Source organism: Peromyscus leucopus, chromosome 19, assembly GCF_004664715.2.
Source record: "Peromyscus leucopus breed LL Stock chromosome 19, UCI_PerLeu_2.1, whole genome shotgun sequence".
Taxonomy (NCBI): Eukaryota; Metazoa; Chordata; class Mammalia; order Rodentia; family Cricetidae; genus Peromyscus; species Peromyscus leucopus.
Window position 1 is genome coordinate 40,128,051 of NC_051079.1, and position 21,628 is coordinate 40,149,678.

The 21,628-nt window shown below is 41.4% G+C and overlaps 2 protein-coding genes across 6 annotated transcripts in view; both read left to right on the forward strand.

The window, feature by feature from the left end:
• Positions 1–21,628, forward strand: part of LOC114694774 (synuclein alpha interacting protein) — a 139,933-nt gene that overhangs the window by 45,296 nt on the left and 73,009 nt on the right. The gene's annotated exons all lie outside the window — the stretch shown is intronic.
• On the forward strand, positions 11,407–13,591 carry LOC114694775. The gene has a single exon (XM_028871827.2). It carries the CDS (start codon positions 12,340–12,342, stop codon positions 13,309–13,311), a length of 972 nt encoding a protein of 323 aa, XP_028727660.1. The 5' UTR covers positions 11,407–12,339; the 3' UTR covers positions 13,312–13,591.

The following is a 21,628-nucleotide window of genomic DNA, read 5'->3' on the forward strand; positions in this document are numbered from 1 at the left end:
TGACTTGGGTCCTTCTGGCTCTGCTGAACTCACTCTCACCTCAGGACATTGGCCCTTACAGTGCCCTCTGCCTGGAAACTTGTTCTTGCCCTGTATTTTCACGTAGACTGTTCTTTAGCGTTACTTGGATCTCTTTTAAGAATGCCTCTTTGGACTGACTTTATTTAAAAGGACACTTCTCCCCTTGTCCTCCGATACTTAAAGTTAAAGGTAACAGAGTAAAATGGAACTAGGCGTGAGTTCATTTCCTTGGCTGCACTAGGCTACACTTCTAGTGCTTAGTCGCTACACGTGGCCAGTTGCCACTAAATTGGACAGAACAGGGTATTCCATAAAGCAGGAGCTATGTTAAGCTTCACAGAAATGAGTTCCTGGGGACAAGGACTCCATTTGGCTTGCTCTCCGCTGGGAGCCCAATGGCCACATCCAGCATGCTCAGCTGATGCTGTGTAGTGTGAAGTAGTGGGTAAAAGATTTCAGGAGCTCTTACCCTCATAGCCGCCTTCAATCGTTCCAGGTCATTAAGTAGGCTATAACTTCAGGATTAGAGAAATTAAAATTTGCCTTTCAGTATGTAAGGGAAAACTTGGAGAGTATTTAACTGTTGCACAGGAAATCTCTTCTAATGGCATTTTCACCTGGCCTCCTTAGAGCCTCATTCTAGGGGACTATATCTTCCAGATAAACTCTTAACATCACATCTAGGAGAAAGGTACATTTTTCTCTAAGTCTCTGTTTAGTCTGATACACCATTTTTCTTCCTTATCTCTATAATATATGTATTTTTTGCTGGCGTCCACCAAGGAATACAGGATGCTTTTTCCTGTGAGTTATTAGTGCCATTTTCCTGCATTTGCCTTGAGAAAAAAAATATCATACTTTAAAAAATGGCTTATTAATTCTTTGAGTATTTCACACACTGCATTTTGATTACATCTTCTGATTCCCTCCAGATCTACCCCCAGCTCTGCAGCTCCTCTCAACTTCTTAATCACACTTTTTAAAAGTGCCTTTTCCAGGCCATGAGCTTGCAGCATCTGCACCATGGTGAACTGGTGGGATCTGCTGCTGCTGCGTGGGGACGGTTGCTGCATGGTGATTGGAAACAGTGCTTGCCCTCTGGCATGCTTCAGAGCTAATACCCTTGAACTTTTGAACTCAGAGAAACTTCTGGGTATGTGTTAGAAGAAATAAGTAATCTAAAGTCAAGAACTGGTGCCTTTCCAGAAACAAAATCAAGTGGATTTCAAACAATAAGTTTGATTTTGGGCTTCTTAATAGTTTCTTATAATTTAATGTTTGAAAAATTATTTGAAGCAATTATAACTTCATGGGAGATTTTAAAAGAACAATTCTTCATGTAAAATTTAGATAAAAAAATTAATGAAGGTAGATTTAAAAATTGTTTTCAAATAATAGTTTCAAGGATAATAATTTGCAACTTGGTTTTAAGGAAGAGAAATTATTTAAGTCCTAAATAATGCATTCAATCATGCTGTGAAGAATAAATGCTAGAAATTTATTAGATCTGAATTATCAAAATAATGTTAAGGCACTTAAATTATTGAGCAGGTTTCTTATCCAATACCATATTTCCATGGGAAACATGAGATTTTTAGACCTTGAATAAAATAACTGTAATTTGAAGGTCCATTATGCCTTTCTCCGGAAACCTTGATGGATTGGTGAACACTTCCATTTAATCAGAAATTATAAGGGAAATATAAGTTATCAGTAACTTGGATTAATTTTCTTTTTAATTGGAAGGGGTAAAGTGTAATTGGCCTATAAAAGCTCATTGATGGGGCTGGGGTGATAGTTCATTCCGTAAAGAGCTTGCCATACAAGCCTGAGGACTTGAGTGCAGTCCTCAGCACCTACATAAAATGATGAGTGTGGCTGTGCGATCTGGAATCAAAGCCTCGGGGAGGTGGAGACAGATAGAACTTTGAAGCTCATTGGCTGGCCAGCCTGGACAAATAGATGCACTCTGAGTTTAGTGAGAGACCCTGTCACAACAAAATAAGGTAGAGAGCAATTGAGAAGAATATCTGAGGCATCTAGATACATGCACATATGCCATACACACACACACACACACACAAACACACACACGCAGGCAGGACAGAAAGCTCAATGATAATCAACCTAAGTATCTGCATGATTTAAAAGGAATATTTTATTCCTGAATATGTATTGCTAGCCACAAAGATCACACCTCCAGCTTCTCCAGAGGAGGGCCTCGTGGTGCGAGGATTCCTTTTGTTCTGAACAAGTGGGAGCCCCAAGAAGCTGTTCGGTTTTCAAAACCTTTCAGCAGTCAGGTGTAATATCTGTGCTCGGTGCAGGGTCTTTCCCATGCACAAGTAGGAAAACACTGTCCCACAGAGTACCTGAAACCACTCTCTCCCACGCTTTCCAGTGTTCTCATGTGAGAATTGCACTTGGCTCATTGAAACCAGAATGTTTAGTGACATTTCTGCCGAACATCCCCAGACCAGCAGATGATCTGTAAGATGGCGTGCATGTGCGTTGGATGCCCACAGCAGTCTGAACTGGACAGAGTGCTTGCAGACAGGTGGGGCCTAAGAGGCTATACTATCTGGTTCCAGAACAGCAAGTGGATAGAGATGTGTAAGCTGAAAATGGCTCGTTCCCACCATCTCTAGCATCCAGGACTACATGTATTATCCCACTAGGCGCTTTCCTTGTGGGTTGTAATTTTTTATCCACCAGTTATTGTACCGATAATTAATGAAAGTTGAACTATATCTCCATTTTTATTTTTAAAAAGGGCATAATTGTCTGAAAAATGCAGAACTATGTGGTTTAGAAGCTTGGCGTGTGATAGTGTTCTAACATCTCTTTAGCCTCTGGACATTTGCTAGCTGAAATCAGTAGTTGGAAATGAAGAGAAGGTTTTGTTTTGTTTTTTTTTTGGTGAGGGGAGGCACTATATTCATTTGGCACTTTAGTTTTATTTTGTAATATCTGTAAATATACTCAAGCTAACATGATTATATGTACCACAGATAATCAAGAGAGTAATACAGAAGACCACAGAAAAAATGAAGCCAATGTAACATGGAGCTGTGCTTTTAGAAATAATAGTAAAAATATATAAACAAACAAATAAATAAGCCAAACACCTAACTGGAATTGTCTTGAAAGACCACCTTGCAATTCTAAATGTAAGTCTAAACATAAGTCTTCATGGCCTGAATTTAATAAAATTTATACCTAATCTTTGAAATAAACTTGATGACATTTCTCTATATAAAGACCCTTACTGAGTTTGCCTTTACAGTACATTAATGGCAGAGTCAACTTTGCTTAAAAGACATTTTAACGGGCTTCATCAACTTGACCTGTCTATTCTTTGACAGTCAGATCATTTTCCCATGAAGCTTTATCCCACTATCTTCATTTACATATTTCTGTGAATCCTTAGATATTTTCAAAATGGCCTGCTGTGTTTTTTCAGTTATCCAGAATCGCGTTCTCTGACCTCATGAATTCTGCATCTTTGGCAAGCCTTGCATTTTCACTTCCAACCTACTCTCATTTTATTTGTTTTGTACTAAAGAATGGTTTGAATTCTCCTGCATCAGTGAGATTCCAAAGATGTTGATTTACTCCAGCTGAGAAGGCCTCATTTCCTCGTCACTGCTGACCTGGATACACTATTTGCTTGTCAAACTGAGGTGGAGATTAAAATCAACGGACGATACAAATAAAAATAATGGATACAGAGAGATGCTACTATAAGCAGGGATGGATATTTTCATGTTATGATGCCTTTCATGTCCTATTGTGACCTTGGAACTGTGGGAAGATGAATAACTAAAATTCTCTGGGTAGAGTAATTGTCACCCCCCTCATGAAGAACAGTATCATGTCCTAAAGGTCCCCAGTGTGATTCTTTTTCAGAATATTTGCTCTTCCTGTCCGCTGGGCTTTTCAGAGTAGCTCCTTCATCAGCATCATTTGATCCCCTACCTCTACCTCATTAGTTTCTAGTGACAGCAGAGAGATGTGGGGAGAGAGATCGTTTATGCATGCATTAGCAAAATCAAACTTAACCATGTAGAAAACTGGCTAAATAAATGTAATTAAAGAAAAAAATGAATTTGGAAACCTCAGCTAGTAATAATGGCCATTAACACAATCTTGTTAATGTTCTTCTTTTGAGGATTGGACTTATCTAAGAATAAAAAGGAGAGGGTTGTATCTGGGTATTCTGAATTCCCACTGAAAGTCATGATTTCCTAATCATCACTGATCTGAATGATGGAGTCATTTTGTGTATCTAATTAAGACAGAGCCTATAATCCAATGAGAATAGTAACAACAGTAACTCCATCCACTGGGCCCTTGTCCCAACCAGTACTGTGAAGACTTGCCCTGTGTTATCTCTTTTAATCCTCAGGATGCTCTCAGCACTGTATCCTCACAGTACTCCAAGTTCCTGTTTGTTAGGGGAGGACACTGAGTCTCTGTCACTTAAATGCTTGGGAAGGATGAGTGATAGAGTAGAAATCTCACAAGAATAGGGGATAAATATGGGTGCTGTTGCCGACTGAGGTACAAAGAGACTAACACTACAAGGTTGTCAGTGTGGCTCAGCACACAGGGTACACGGGGGACCTAGGAGTCTTGAGGCTTTTGGTGACAGCAATTAAGTGGGAAGAATGATGACGAAGAGCCACGTTTCCACTCTCTTAAACTCCGAGCATCTTAGAGGAGCTGCAGTACTGACTTCCCGAGCGCCGTGGTGGGATAGAAAAGAAAATTGAAGGCTTATCGGTCTAAATGGAATGCTCAAAGTCAGGGAACTCGAAGGAATGTATAATAGTTACCAAGTTCAGAATCAGATTAACCCAGGGAGGAGAGAGCTGGGAAAATATCTACATTTCACTAGATAACAGGGGTGGAAGGAGCCAAGAACTCAGTTGGGGTTTGACGAAATGAATTGGAGCATCCAGTGAACCTGAACTGCACATGAACCACACCCAGTGGCCTTGGCAATGTCCCCTTCCAAGATGATGCGGTGCTAACAAACCCCCACAAACGGGTTAAAACAGGAAGCAGCGTGTGCTCGAGCTTGCTTCACCTTGGGAGACAGAGTTCTGTAAGGTGTCAATAATTATCGCACTCTGAATACACCTAATCCTGCCTCTGAAAAGACTGAGAAGGCTTTGAGCCCCTGACAACAGATGTAGCCAAGGAAGAAAGATTCTATGGTTTTAAAGCGTCAAACCGAGATGCTAAGTAGCATGGGTGCTCTTATTTCTCTCTCGGACTTGGTTGCATTTAATGCCAATCATGCAGGTAGTCTCATCTGCATATTGTCCTGCCACTCCCACTAGCCGCCATTTCTCCAAGGAAGGGCACTGGGTTTGGAAATGGCAGAGATTCTCTTCCTAAGGCCTGGTGTGGGTGAGTACAACCGACAAGGGATCTGGTTGAGCTGGGCTATCTGCCCCAAACTGTCTTGGGGGGGGGGTGTTACATCCTTAAAGGGAAAATGGTTAATGAACTTGAACCAAACATACATGTTTAATCTGAGAATCCAATAAGATTTACATATCAAGGAGAAAGAGAAAAATACAGTATTCCTGTTGCCAGGCATGCTTAGAGGTGTGTCTCCTAGGTGATTTTAGATCCAGTCAAAATTGACACTCAAAATTAATCATCACAGTCACCAGAAGCACTCAGAGGCTGAGTTTATGCTCAAAGACAATATTTGTAATTACAGTCCTTAGCAAAGAGCCCAAGAGGAACCTACTCATCACAAGCAGAAAGTCCTTCTGCTGTTACGAACATGGTCTTGAGGAGGTAGCACTGTCGAAAAGTAGCAGTTCTCTAGGGCTCTTCTATTGGTGAAATTATTAAGGCCACTCCACGTAGTTAAAAGGAGATTTATTTAATGGCGTAACTTACAAATGAAGGGACAGGTAGGTTGAGGGTTCTGGGAAAGATGCAGCGTAGTCCAGCAGTGTTCTCTGGAGAGCTCTGTCTGTCCCACCTCTGGCATCTGGGTTTCCAGCAGCAAGAGAGCACTGCACCTCCTGATCTCGGGTCTTCAGGGCCCTCCCTTGGCCCTGCCTTGTGGGCATGACAGTTACCGAAGCCTCAGTGGGGGTTGGAACTTCCAGACCAAAGCTGCAATGGCTACCCACTACACTCTTCAACATTTATATTACGTTCTGAGTTTGGATTGACTTCCAGGATCATCTCATATTTTTCTCCGTGGGTGTGTAAGCATGCAGTGTGAGAATACATTCACACATGAATATGAGTTGGGTATGTGAACATCTGCACACACTTGCATCTGTTTATGCTGTAATGTCTCTGAGAAACTCCCATTAGAAATCTAAGAAACAAAGCAGGCAGGAATGAGCAAGTCTTCCAGTCTGCGCACAGTTTTCCCCGGGTCTTCTGTGTTTAGATTCTGAAGGTAGTCCTTTGACAGACTGCCAGTCTGATAGATTGGTTTAGAAAGATTCAGGTGTAAAAACTACTCCACCCAGTCTACTTCCTAGTTCACCAAGGCTTGCAATCTCAGGGGTCCGGAGCCCCCATTGCCACCCCTCAACCTCCTAAACCCCAACCAGTACCAAGTGTTGATGGAAGAAGGTGAGCTCATGAGAGCAATGCCTTCTATGGGAAGCTCCTCCCCTCCAGGCCTCTTGCGTTCCGATGTGTCTGACCCAGATTGTGCCTACGAAGCTCTCCTTTCTTGGACTCTTAACTTCCCACTTCTGGGGTCCTCACAGTTAGAGATGTTTTCGTCATGGTCTAATTCTCAAATTTTCTCATCTTTCCCTGCTACCATGTTTCCATCCACTGGTTATTGAATCCAGTAGATCTAGAAGTCAACAATTTCTATCCCTACTCAAGGCCTTGCCAACCCGCTGCTCTTGGAGCCACACAAATCTGACTCAGTCCTGAACCAAGTGAAACTGATCGCATCACTCAACCTTACTGAAGCTAATACCTCGTAGGGTTATTGTAAGGATTACGGGAGATAATGTATGTGAAGGATCTGTATCGTTGCCAGGCTTAATAAATCTTAGCTCCTTCTCCCACCAGAGTGGCCTGGAGCTCTTATCCACATTTTCCCAGCACTTAGCACAGTAATATAATTAGCAACATTAGTGTATCTAAAAGGCAATTACCATTTAATTGCTCTGGCCCCATCCAGACTGAAGTTATTCTCCATTCACTTCTAATTTGGGGTTAGGCGGTTTAGTCCTGTCCCGGCTCGTCACACAATCACAGTCTTCCAGAGAATTAAAAGTAACTTTAGGCAGCCACTGGTTACAAGGTCAAAGATTCTGAATCAGTCTGGAGTGGCCTCCTCCTTTAGTGAACAATCCTGCAAAGGTAGCCCAGTTTTGCTCAGGAGCACCTTTCTCCTCCGTGTGCCCCATGCCTACTTTCATCAAAATGGATCAGCATCTCCATATGGACTTAGATTTAGAATCCCGTTTCAGGTGCGTCATCCTCAGAAGACGTTTATTTACACCACACACTCAGTTTACAGGAGTGAATGCCCTTCCCTCAGCCTGTGAAGTCTGTCTTAGCACTACTGTGAGGCCACAACGACCACATGAAGGCAGCATGCTGTATTGTACCTCCTCCCAACCCAACGTCACAGAAATGAACAGCAGTCTCCAGTTAAGAGCCGGGATTTTTTTTTTTTTTTTTGAAACTTTCAGACAAAATCTTAAGAATATCACATGTGCCTTTGAGGAAGCCTAGATTGCCCTAAGCCACACGGAAAGCATTTGCATCTGAACCGCTCTCCATGTAATTGTGAGCTGAAGTAAAAATCTAAGTAACTTTTAGCAGTTTGAGATTTGGAACATAGCCTGGGCCATATAAATTCCCCTTTAGTTCTCTTTCTGTTACATCTGATGCCAAAATAAATGGAAGCCATAGAGAACCTTTGAACTCCTTGGTTCTCAAGTGACCTCAGTGAAGTTGGATTGGCAGAACCAGTATTTGGTTTTCAAAGGAATATTTTTTTTCATTCCCCCTTACAGTAACCACAGTTACCTTCCTTGGTAGAGGATGGAGTGTTGCCTCTGGGCACTTTTGCTCCAGGAAGCACACATGCTTTTGAGAAAGGGTTTTCTTCTAAAGAAACCCATTGGTTGTAGTCCTTGGAGATGGTTTGCATGGCATCCAGGTTTCTCAGGACCTGGCATTCCAACTCAGTCAACTCCATGTTGCCCTTTTCCTTTTCCCTGCCCAAACCAGACAAAGCAAGTGGCCTGGAGTTTAATGCCACCTCTTCTGCCAGTTAGGGCAAGTTGGCATAGCTTTTCTAGGCTTCAGATTTCTTGTCTCTGTCTGGGAATTAAAACTAATACCTTCCACGTGGATGTCTCTCTTCTCTAAATACTTTTCATAAATTACATTTGTGTGTGTGTGTGTGTGTGTGTGTGTGTGTGTGTGTTTCATTTTACCTCTTCCCAACCTATATCACCTAATCAGCAGCCTCTAGTTAAGAGGAGCCCCAAGGTTCTTTGAAACTTCCAGTGTGGAGATCTTTTGTGGTGAGCATGGGGAAGTCGAAAGGAGAGCTTGCTGGGCTTGAGTGGTTGAGTTTTTCCTTCCATAGCGTCGGTCCTGGGGCTTGAACTCAGGTCATCAGGCTTAGCAGCACATGCCTTTACCCACTAAACCATCTCCCCTGCCCTTCCCAAGTATTTTGTTCTTATAGAAGCCATTGCAGAGGTTGGAAGAGTTTGAAGAACCTTGCAACACTGCGTGAGAGCATTGGGGTAATTCTTATGGGAACTTACAAGTCAGGGCAAGGAACTAGTCACAGATGCAAATTAGGATTCTAGTGGCAATTGAAACACAGGTCATCCTTGCCACACCATTTAAAGACTTAAGCTACATTCTCTCTGTGACCTGGAGCTTTACTGAAGATTGACCTGAACAGTGATAAGCTAGAATGGAAAATTTGGATGGAAATTTTTGGTTTGATGAATTTATTATGATGGAATTTGATGAAAGTATTTGCTGGAAATCTCTGAATGGTGAAACATTCACACTGGAACGTAGGATAATTTTCTATGGGCATGGAAAGGAAGAAAGCATGCTTGGGAAAATGATCTTCCTAAAGGTTAGTATGGGGAAAAGGAGTCCATAAGCTACTTGGCAAGATCAATATGAGTTTTTTTAGATACCTCAAAATCTTTAAGAGCCTTCTTTCTTTTAAAAAAAAATCTTTTCTTTGCTAATTTCATACATATCTTGATTATATTTACCCTCCCTCTTCCAGGTGTTCCCCTGATCCAACATCCTTCTTTTCTTATTGAACTCCGTATTCCTTTTTCTCTACTTATGATAATTTTTGCTATCCAAAATACTCCTGGATATGAGGCTTTTCACTAGAGTATGGTCGACCTATCATTACATCTATGCTTAAACACTCCCACTGTGGGGGCTCATGATTGTTGGATCTGGCCTTTTTATTCTTAATTTCAAGTAAGGCATCCTAAACTGGTGTACAAAATGCATGGAGTTCCTTATGAGGTTTGGAGGTATAAACATTCATACCTAGTAATATTGAAAGAGAAAGAAAAATACTAACTGCCATTCAAATATCTGTGTTACTTGTATACATCAGACTCTCCCCCAAAGAAGTACATTTATAGGCTCTATCTATTGGATGGAACAATTGCAAATCAATAAAGAGATGCAAATAATAGTCAGCAGAAGATCTCCAGTTTGCCAGTGTTTGTAGAGAAGCCGTGAGAACCAGTCACACCAAGCTGTTAGCTTTTCACTGCTAGACCAAAAGAACTGAGAACACAACTTAAATAGAGGAAATTTTTACTTTACTTCACAGATTTGGAGTCAGAGACTCAACCCCCAATATGTCCATTCAACTATGAACTCATCAATGGGTCATCCCTTGATGATGCCTGTGAATGTAGGTGTGGGTGTGTACGCATGTGTGCATGGGTGCAGGTGCACATACAAATGTGTGTCTATACATGTAGACACCAGAGCCCAACCTCAAGAGACATCCTTGAGGAGCCGTCTACCTTGTCTTTTAGATAGAGTCTGTCACTCGGGTCAGGAGCTTGCTGATTAGGCTAGGCTGGCTGGACAGGGAGCCCCAGGGACCCAGTGTGGGGACTCTGAGCTTGTACCACCATGCCAGGCTTTTTCTGTGGGTACTGGAGAGAAAACTCAGGTCTTCATGCTTGTGTGGCATGCACTTGACCAACTCAACCATCTTCCCAGTCTCTCCTGGTTACCTCTTAACACCAGCGTCTAGGGACAAAGCCTTCAACACAGGGGTCACTGTGGGGAGGGGCTTCATACTCAAACCATAGCACTGGATTTACATCATTTCATTTGGTAGCTCTGAACAATTTGCTCTCTCATCTTATATTTTCTCATATGAGAATGATATTAAGAATCAAATCATATTAAGTTTGCAAAGCAAGAGAGTATACTCTGTTTAAGTTGGTGGTAAGTTAATTTTATACCTTTATAATAATGCATAAGCATCATGGTTGTTATTACTTATATTGCTATTGTTGTTAGAAACAAGGTGGATGCTTATACCTGACAATGACTGAGGTTTCTAAGGAAAGAAAATTGACTGTGAGCACTAAGTTCTCTATTATTTTAGCAATCAATTAAGGAAAATGGAGTTAATAGGAAAGTGTCAACTCTCAGCCTCTTTCCCATTCTCATGGATTGTGGGGCCCAGACACTGTCATAAACTTCTTATCATATACACACTAGGCATTTCCCATACCTTCGAGAAAAAGACTGGGAGATGACAAATACTGGCTTTATCACTGGGTGGATGAGGTATCAGCTAATTCCCTACCTCTGTAATCTGTAATTTCTGTTTGACTAACGCTATACTAAAAAAGTTGAAAGGAGCTTTTCCTTGAAAAAAAAAAAACTAGATTTGTGATATCTTCTAGTTTTATATCATTGTATTAGATTATATTATATTTACATATATATATATGAATATATATACATATGTATATATCCTAGCTAACTATAAGCTCTCATCAAGAAGCCACTGAACACAGAGTTTAGAAGAAATGAAGTCAGGTGCTCAAGCCTGTACCAGCCAGTTGCAATGTACCACTTGATCAGGCAGTGGCACATGTTTTGACAGTACGGGGTGGGATGATTGATGACAGGACCCACAAACAATTTCAGTACAGGAAAAGTACAGCTCTACACCCAGCACGACAGCGTGGCTCAAGGAGGGATCCCATCACATCTGTCTCAGTTTGTGCAATCACGCTGTCATGCACTCACAATGACAAAACCACCTAACAGCATTTCTCAGAACGTATCTCCTCCGGTAAATGATACGTGAACGTAGTCGGTCCCCAGAATGGACCATTGTGACCTAGTTGAGAAACAAGAATTCACCCAACATGTGCATTAATGGCAGGTAGATATGTATGTATGTGTGTCATGTTCTTGCCCTTGCTTAATGCTCTCCCTCCACCTCTAGGGGAGAAATCATTCCACACCTTGTGCTCTAGGAGAGAGAGTTGCACTAATCACTGCCCCATTGTTAACAAATTGGGAGGATTGATTGTGGGCATAAATCCCATGTTTATTTGCCTTTCTTCTTCTCCCTCGATCGCTTCTCCCTGCTTTCTTTCCATCTCCGCTTTCTTCCCCAACACTTCCTCCCATCTTCTCTTGTATCCCCGGAGCTCATCACAACAGGTGACGTTCTGAAAAGATGCACAAATGGTCGAGAAGTTAAACCATGACATGTTCTTATGTAATCTCTCTCTCCCCCATCGTCTTACTCCCATTCGTAATTTGTCACTTTGATATTTTGAAATCTGCCTTGTTCATTCTTTAGACTTTTTGCCATGCATGAAGTGTGATGAGTTCAACCTCTGGCTACCTTTCCTTCACTGTCAACAATTTAGTCTCCTCTTTATGGTTGGTGGACACTGATCACACCTAGAAAGGAATGACATATTTAGGTATGGCAACACTATAAATACATTTCTGGGAATTTTTAATTACACGGTGCTGGCTGTGCCTTTCTCGTCACTGTTAAAAGTCCCTGGAGAGGATAAAACAGACCTCTCTTGGGAAGCAGGTCTGTTTTCAACAGCTGGTCACCGAAGCAAGCAGAATTCTGCCACAGACTAAGCCGAAACAGTGACAGCATACCAAGGAAGGATTTTGTCAACCTAGCGGGGACAGAAAACGCTCAGCTGGTGTCAGTAAAGACCACGTACAGAGTTCTGAAAGCCTGATGAACGAAGTTGCAGAGAAGATATTTGGAGTCACGGTTCAGCATCTGCCATGAAGCCCTCTGCAGACGCGCTTGAGATCATCTCCTGTGCCGTTCTCATCCTCGTGAGCTTCGTCGGAAACGCATGTTTATTTTATTCCACAAGCAAGTGCATCACGGGGGGCCTGCAGACATCCTTTCTTCTCATTATCAGCCTTGTGTTTGTCCACCTTATTAAAAACCTGGTGGTGAACATCCTCAAGATCGTTTACTCTTCTGGTATCTTGCTGGATTCAGTTGGCTGCAAAGTTCTGCACTTCACTTCGGCCCTGACAACTTCCCTGGCCATCTGGTTCATGTTACACTTTGCGCTGCTCTACCTCCGGAAGCTTTACCAAATCGTCTACCCCTTGAGCGGGGCTGCAAGCCTGAGCCAACAGAAGTACTCCTTGAAGGGGATTTCTGCACTTTGGGTGGCTGGTGTGGCGGTGTATATCCCAGTGTTGATATATACTAGAAAACCAGAACACCATAATCCTGGAAATGATACAGGCTCTTTGTCTACTAACAGAATTTACGTGGATTGCTTGACCGGCTTTGGAAACGAGCAGGTAGAGCTTTACTATGGGAAAATATTTTTAGTTTTGATCGATATTCTTCCTTTAGCTGTCTTAGTCTTTGTCTGTTTCTGGATGGCTTTCCTTCTTTTAGAGAAGAAAAAGATGACATATGGTGACATCTGGATTGGAGACGATGATTCAGAAACCGAGGTCCTTCGAGGGGCCAAATTCAGTATCTTGTTAATGTTGCTGATCACTCCGCTCTGGGTTTCTCACTTCATCTTGGTCTATTTCTTGAAGGACTTGGCAGTGTACGCCTTTATTCCAGCTGTTCTCACAGCCCTCTCCTCCGGCTTCTCCGCTCTGAGTCCTTTCCTGCTTATGTTGGTTAATTACAAAGTGAAGTTGGTGTCCTTCTGTGGTGTCAAACAGGAAAAGTCCGCACCACAGCCTGCAGATGTTATTCTCTCCCCGTATGCTTAATGACTGAGTGAACCGACTGAAGTGAAGCTCTGGAGGGGTCCCGTCACCGGAGGGCATGGCTGCAGTTTTCAAAGCCCTCAGCAGCAGCTTCTGAAAAGATGGCTGGAAAGTTGACTGCTCTAGAAATTCATTTCTGAGAGCAACTTTACAAGTAGAAATAAGAACACTAAGTTGTTTATAAACTGAAGAAAAACAGCCATCATGACATTTATTATTTAGGATAGTGGTTCTCAATCTTCCTAATGCTGTGACTCTTTAATATAGTTCCTCAGGTTGTGGTGACCTCCAACCATAAAATTATTTTCCTGCTACTTAGTAACTGTAATTTTGCTACTGTTATGAATCATGATGTAAACATCTTATATGCAGGATATCTGATATGTCACCCTTTTGGGGGTCTTGATCCACAGGTTGAGAACTGTTGATTTAGGATGCCACTGTTTTTTAATGTAGAGTTTCTAAAGAAAGTCAATGATCATCATTCTGTAATGGAACTCAGCATGGGCATCATGTTAAGTATTTACTCTGTGCAATGTGTTGTATTTAAAAAAGCAATGTTGTTGAAACCAAGGTCAACACTTCCTAGGCAAATTCTCAAGATGCTCATGAGAAAGCTGTGTTTTATACTGTCTTTTCCCTGAAAGGCCTCCCAAATGTTGGAAGTACATTAGGTAGGTGTGTGATGCTCAGTGTTCGCCATTTCAACCATAGTATCTAATGTAGGCTGGGAGCAGATTTTATTCATTACCCTGCCCTAGGTCTTTAGTAAAATACAACTAGATAAAAAGTATTGAATTAAAGTATTAATATCTGCTTGGTCATAATCTCTGAGTATGTATGATATACAGATATTTGGTTGCTCTTTACATATAACTCATTCTCCTTGTTTAATCATATAAACATATACAACTACATTTTTTTTCTTCAGAAAAGTAAGGACATTGAGTTTATAGATAATTAATTTCTTTCTACTTTTAGTCATTAAGTGGGTGTCTTCACAAATGACAAGAAATTATTAAAATCCTCATAATTATTTGCTTCCTAGATTTGGATTCAATTTTAAAAGCACATTATAATTCTAACTAAAATTACATGACCAGGTTTTTTTATTTATTTATTTTATTTATTTATTTATTTTTTGTGGTTAGTCACTTGTAGCTGCTTAAACTCTTAGGTCACAGTAAATAATTATTTTAAATATCTATGCATAAATTTGTGTACAAAGCAGTACATTTAAATCTAATTCTTAATAATTCCTTTTTTCACTTTCAGTAGCAATCTATCTAGGGATTATTCTGCTGTTCTAGTGAATGGATCTCTGAAAACTGAGATTCTTGCTCTAAAAAGACTGTCAAAATTATAAATCTGGATATCATTTACAGAAGAGACAATATCTTAGTTGCTAGGAAGTTTTGCAGAGAAAGTAAGTTTTAAGGAAACCAAAGCCACAATTCTGCAATGTCTGTGCACATTGTGTGTCCCTTATTTGACACAGATTTAAAAAAAAAAAAAAAAAAAGACTTAGGACCTTCTGAGACTTCCGGGTGGTCTTCATGGGAAATGCTTAGTTGAGTCCACTGAGGCAGTTTAATCAGAGGGCACCAGGCATGGATCCTGTATAATGAAGTTAACATCTGGAGAGATGGAGGATGTGGGGAAGAGGTCGCCATCTTTTAATTAAAAGCAGATGTAGCCAAAGCTAGGAATCACCATTGATCATAAGTAGTGGTTCTCAAAGGCAGTTCTGGGACCAGGAGAAACAGTCTGACCTGGGAACTTGTTAGAAATGCAGATTCTGGGACCTCACCTCAGACCTGTTGAATCGGAAAGTCTGGGTTGAATACAGCAACGTTTTAATGAACCTTCTGGGTGATTTTCATGTGTGGCACAGCTTGAGAACCACTAGCCTAGGGTTGCTCCAAAGTTTAATCCTCACCAATGATCATAATAAAGCCAAGATAACTGACTCAAGATGCCGTCTTCAATGCTCCTTGTGTGTGTTGCTGCCCCGTCTGCTTCCTTCTAAAACAGCAATCAGGACTGCCATCTGTGTCCCATACGTTGTCAACAAAAAATGCCAAGCAAATAAATCCACCAGAGAAATTGTCATTTTTGCAAAATTAGGGAGAAAGCACAAACCTTCAGGTGTGCAAACAATTGGAAACTTGGATTTGGATCATTTCCTGTTATATCTAAAGATCCAGTTTCCAGATCATTCCACAGTTGTGTCCAGAAACCAGTGCAAAACCTAGCTGGCTTAGTCCCAGCTCAACTCCCCAGTGCTAGCAATGCCTCTTTTTTTTTTTTTTCTTCACAGATATTTTCATCTAGATGTGGCCTCATTAGATCATAGTTCTGTCCTTGTGGAATTGATATGTTTAAGCTATGATGGAGAATCTTGTGCTTACTGGATGAGCCATAGTTCTCTCTTTCAAATTATTTTCATCTTAACACTCTCGTTCCCTCCTTTTCTCCCCTGAAAAGTTATATACTCCCATCAAATTCCTGCTGGAATCTGAACAGCGTGGGTGAGGGTGAGGGAGAGTTAGCAGACACTGTCAAGGTAACATGTACTGGTGGGTAAAAGTGGGTCAGGACTGTTTGATTTGGTATTTGGTATTTCCCGACTTCATCTCTGACTACAGGGCATCTTTTACTGAGGCCAACACAGGATTTTAATCTCTTCTTTCATGGCTCCCACCATACTTCAAGCTGATCAGTTTCTTGCCAGGCTTGCTTTGGTCATATAAAGCACCCTATTCCATTCTAGCCCATTCAGCAAGTCATTAAACACCAAGCCCTTCTGAACCTGGCACCTCAGAAACCCCCTCTAAGACATGCTCTGGAAGTCAAATGTTCCTGACCTACCAGTCATTAAATTATTGAAAGAGAGAAGAAGGTTGTGTTCATTTGGTTTTTCTTATCTGAGTAGATATTCCTTTACTTCTGCTACATAGAAAAGAGTTGCTCAGCCATGAGCTAACTTACCTTCCTCATTCTGTCTTGATTCATCCCAATGTATATGGTATCCTTCATAAGAAATTACACCAGGAACTGAGCACAACATGCTTTTCTTTTGCTGTGAGTCTATATGTATTTTTTTTTTTATTTTTACCTTTTCTGGTGCAGCTGCTGTGAATGTGGATTCTTTTCATCTTTCTAAAGCTATTTCAAATGTAACAGTCATCTTGAATCACATATACGACACAATACATATCTGAAAGAATGTACATATGTATAGTTCCCCTAAGGTTAAAACTAAGGTCTTTCCCATCACTAATGCTGTAGTGTAAGTTAGCTGATTCTTAGTACTTGGTTTCAGAAATCACAAATTAATCCCCAAATCATTAAAAACAATTTTAAACTGATAAATCAGGAGTTAAAACTGTAAAAAAAAAAAAAAAGACAAAGATTTATCACAGAAATCCTAATCTCTAACAAGAATTCTACTACTATAATACTGTCTTAATTGCTTTTCAATAAGATGTAATATGGAAGAGACATGCATTGGAAAACTAATAGATCTTAGTTATGTGATAAAATAACAATTCATTGGTAATGGGAAACAATTATTTCCAGGTCACTTCATTAGCAAATGCACCAGTGTCTTCAATGTGAACTTTTATAACACTTAATGTTAGACCTAAGTTTGAATTTTGTTCTATAGGTTAAGCAATTCATGTCATTAATAAAACACATATTTTTGTGCGCCATGAATTTTCTAATTTCACCCATTGTAAAAAAAATGAGTATCATAAAGCTTACTTTTTTTCTTAAAGATGAAGTAAACTATTAAAGCAGCAAACTGATGATAGAATATGCTATCTTACACACTGGTGTAAGGTGTGCTCATCAGAGATTCCTGTACTTCTCTGTGACCATGATGGTCATGTCTGGCTTCCACTTAGGCTCTATAGGAAAGATGAGTAACTTGCTTAGTTTAGGTTCCTGAACACTCAGAGCAATACAATCCAGGGATGGAACTATGTTATGGGATTCTGACTGGGATGGCTCAAAGCATACCCATGTTTCAGGGCAGCCCAGCGCAATTAAGGACCTGGTAGAATATGATTTGTGTCAGCCGCCCTTCTCTCCTCTTCATGGTGTGTAACCTTGGCCATGATGTTCCTGAGTTTTGCCACCTATAAAATTGGCAGTGCATAAGTGCAAATTATAATTTACGATGTCTCCTTTCCTCACACAACTATCAAAAATAAAGTCACACTAAACATATTGAAGGTGATTTGGAAGCAGAAAGTGTTTGAAGCAGATGTGGGGCTGCTTTACTATTGCAGTCTTGGCAAGAACTTAACAGGGGGTGTACTTGGCTTAAAATCCATATTTTTGGCCGTGTGTCTATGAGACATTACAAGGCCTTTCCAAATCTTTGCTTCTTTATTTCCATAATGGAAATTATGAAGATGTTTGTAGAGCCTTTATAAGACAAAGTGAACAGAGAATATATGTAAAGACACTTCACCCCTATAGGCTCAGGAGACGGCTTATCAGGTAAGAAAGCTTATTTCACAAGTGTGACCCTCAGGACCCACGTAAAATGGTGAGTGTTATGGTGCAAGCCTCTAAACCCAGTGCTATGGAGAATGGAGATAGAAGGCTCCCTGGGTTTTGCTGCTTGCCAGCCTATCTCCCATCTCAGTGAGAGACCATGGCCCGGGGGAGTAAAGTGGCGAGTGATTGATTGATCAGGACACCTAATGTCTTCCTCTAGCCTCTGTATACATGCACAAGTACACAGCTTGCACCCTTAGCGCGCGCGTGTGTGTGTGTGTGTGTGTGTGTGTGTGTGTGTGTGTGTACACATGCGTAACAGACACATGCCACACACACATGCATTCCCACAAACACACACATGACCTAACCCAGTCCGAGATCCCAGTAGGACAGTTTTCTTCCCGTATTTTTCTGAGTAGGGCACAGTATGCTTTCCTCCACAGCACCCTTACTCTCTATTACATAGATGTCTTTTGTTTGCTATCAAAATACTCAACTGTAGTTTCCCAAACATGCCAGAAAATTGATATTCTAGAAATACACTGGATCTGGAAATATCCCATGGCCACTCCTGACTATCACCCAGAGCTGGTCTTCACCCTTCAAATCTCTTTCTAAAAGAAAAAAAAAAAAAAAAAAAAAAAGACAGTGATCAGTGGAAAATTCACCCGCTCTTGGAAACGCTCTTTCCGAGTTCTCATTTGCAAGCTTTGCCCGTACCTGTACCCTATGATTCCAGGGCATTTCATTCTCTCCAGGACTCGCCCTCTTATTCCTGCTAGCTCTCATTTTCCCACTGCCAAGGTCTAGACTCCAGTCTGTGTGTAGGTATTTGTCATAACAAGTACCACATTAGACTGCAATGGCTCGTTCACTTGCTTGCTTCCTCTTGTACTGTGTGTTCCACACCGATAGAGAGCACGTGGTCTTATCCAGCTGTAGATTCAGACTGTTCCGTAAGTGAAGGACTGGAGAGTCCACAGGCTTGTGCTATCCCTCTGTTCCTCATCTGTGCTTCTTGGCACTCCTTGCCCTGTCTCTTCCTAGTAGAAATTTCTTGCCTCTATCATTTATCTGCTTCAAGAGTAAGCATTTAGCAACTGCCATGCTTCTGGCCACTGTTGAATCAAAGAGGGAAAAAAAAGAAACTGAATCCAACATTTGGAATCCGTTGCTTCCTTGCCAGCCAAGCCACAGAGCCAACTGGGGACATTTCCACCCAAGCCTTCCAGGTCTTCGTTTGCAATATTTTTTCAGCTCGTATATTGAACAAAGTAAACACTGTGCCTATAGGCAGGCTTGCAATTTGAAAATGTATCTGTGTATAAATTTGGCGGGGATGTGCGGAGTGTGGGGAGTGGTGATCTTTTCCCAAGTGTTAGTGGATTACAGGCTGAAGAAGTAAGTCTCCGTGCAAATCAACTGAAGTCACCTCACTGCCGAAGCACATTCTGCTCATGGATGTTGACAGGCCCAGCTTATTTTTAATTACCCGGCCTCGTAATATACGTGAGGAAAAGTAGGAATAGAGACTTTGACAGGAGAAAAGAAATGTGTGTAATTCCACCCTTCAGAATGACTCCATGCTAACTCCTTCTAAATGGAGTGAGGCAATACATTTTCAAAAGAATTTTGGTGGGGCAATTTATGTGATGTGTGAGTGTAGTCACAAATCAATGTGCCTTTTATGAGCCAAGCACACCAGAATGTGTATGTTACCACGAGCACAGCTTCTCAAAGAGATCCTGTTGGCCACTCCAAGTTTTTTCCACTGATGCTGCCATTACCCGCCAGATTTTTGCGAGTCTTCATCTGGAATGACGTTTTCAGAGTCTGCCTGCAAGTCACACACATACACAAATGAAAATCCCTCCCCAAATCATAAAATAAGGAGGGGGCACTGTTTCTAATGACTTGCCTACTATGGCATTTGGCTCTTTGCTACTTTGAGTTCTTTCCTAGCTTATGGGAGGAGTGGAGCCATCACTGGGGTGACCTCTGAGAAAGTGACAAAGCACAGACAGACGTTTAGCACCAGAGGAGTTTTCTTTTGCTCAGCTGATGGTACTCTCTAAGAGGCAGCAGAGTCCGGCAGACCTCCGCACAGCCGGCTTTTCATTTTGCTCTGTACTTCGAAAGCCAAGACTCAGTTTCAAGATTGAGTAAAGTGTCTTCTAGTTCCTTGAACTCACTAAAAGGAGATGGGTGTCCATGATGCCCCCAGAGCTTCTAGAGAGCATGCAAGCCTTGGCTACCTGGTCGTATCTTCCATATGTGAATATTTCCCTTCTTCTATCAATTTTTGTACCCAACTGGAAAGCTAAGCCATTCAAAATGATTTCCTTTCTTCCCTCCCTGTCCAGCTTACATCTTCTCTCCTAAACTTTAAAAAGATTTCTTTTCCAATGTGCAACAGACCTGCCTATACAAGTAATAATACTGTGAGACAAATTAAAAGCTCAATGAAGTCTGAAGCAGGATTATTTTGGTCTGTTGGCAATACTCCACTAAAGGAGGCAGATCTTCAGAGATGTATGCTGTGGACAAAAGAAGGGCTTCAATACAAACAGAAGAAGCCCCCCAGAAAAGTTGGTCATGTGACGGTAGCTTGCAGGGTTGGGGATGATGATGCCTGTCACTATACAGACTTTTAAGTGATGGAGCCCTGAGATCTTAAGGCAGTGGTTTTCAACTTTCCTAATACTGCAACCCTTTAATACAGTTCCTCATGTTGTGGTGACCCCCCCCATACAACCATAAAATTATTTTTGTTGCTACTTCATAACTGTAATTTTGCTACTGTTATAAACTGTAATGTAAATATTTTTGGAGGTAGAGTTTTGTCAAAGGGGTCATGACCACAGGTTGAGAACAGCTGGGACCTAAGGGGTCTAACTGTGATTCATAGTAACTGAAATCGCATGTAAAGCATTAACGCTGAACTGCTCTTTCTGAATAGCTGAAACATAGTTTCACTTAGGGAGAAGCCCAGTCTTGTTAGACTGAGTAGGGGGCAATCCAGTTGCACGTAAGTTGCTGCTAAGGGCCAGAGGGAGGAAGGCTTTGGTCTCTTTCCGGGCTAGTACTTGGCATGGCTTCCTGCCTCGCCTTTACTCACACCATGTAAACCCACACCAGTCATAAGAAATCCAGACCCTTCCATCCTCCCGCTGTAAAGGGGAGGAAACATAATCCGGACCTCGTAACATTTTATTGTGTTTGTGAAGGTTTTTCTTTCCTTAATATTGGAGACTGTGAAACAAATATTGTGACATGCCAGTAGTTTACTACTTATTATTTAGTTTGTTAAATTAAAGAAAAAATTCTGTTGCTGTTGTGGTATGACTTTCAAATGATCTGAATACAACAAGTTCAGTCTTAGAAGACAAGTGAAGTCAACAGTCTTGGTGGGAGACACCCGCCACAAAGGGCAGGAGGGTGGTGGTGGCGCTCACAGTTGAAAGCCACATTTCTTTCCACCGCAGTGTGTCTTCTCGTGTCCGAACTTAAACGCATTGCAGGCCAAGCCTGAGCAGAGCAGCCTGGGAGGGATCAGCTGAGCTCGGATGGTAACTTAGTAGGTACTATGAGACTTTGAGCATCTTCCACTGGGCTGCAAACAGCCGTGGTTAATGGGTGGACCCATGTAGCCAAGGGAAGACTTTAGATATTTTTAAAGCAAAGTCCAAAATAAAAAAATGTCATGAGAAATCTCCCAAGGTCTACAAATTGGAAACTCATGTGTTGCTGGGTTTTGTTTGTCCCCCACCTCACCCCTTTTTTTGACACTACTACAATCAAACAA

Bases quoted from the DNA above. Each gene is read 5' to 3' on its own strand.
- LOC114694775 (XM_028871827.2), top strand. From the start codon at position 12,340: ATGAAGCCCTCTGCAGACGCGCTTGAGATCATCTCCTGTGCCGTTCTC.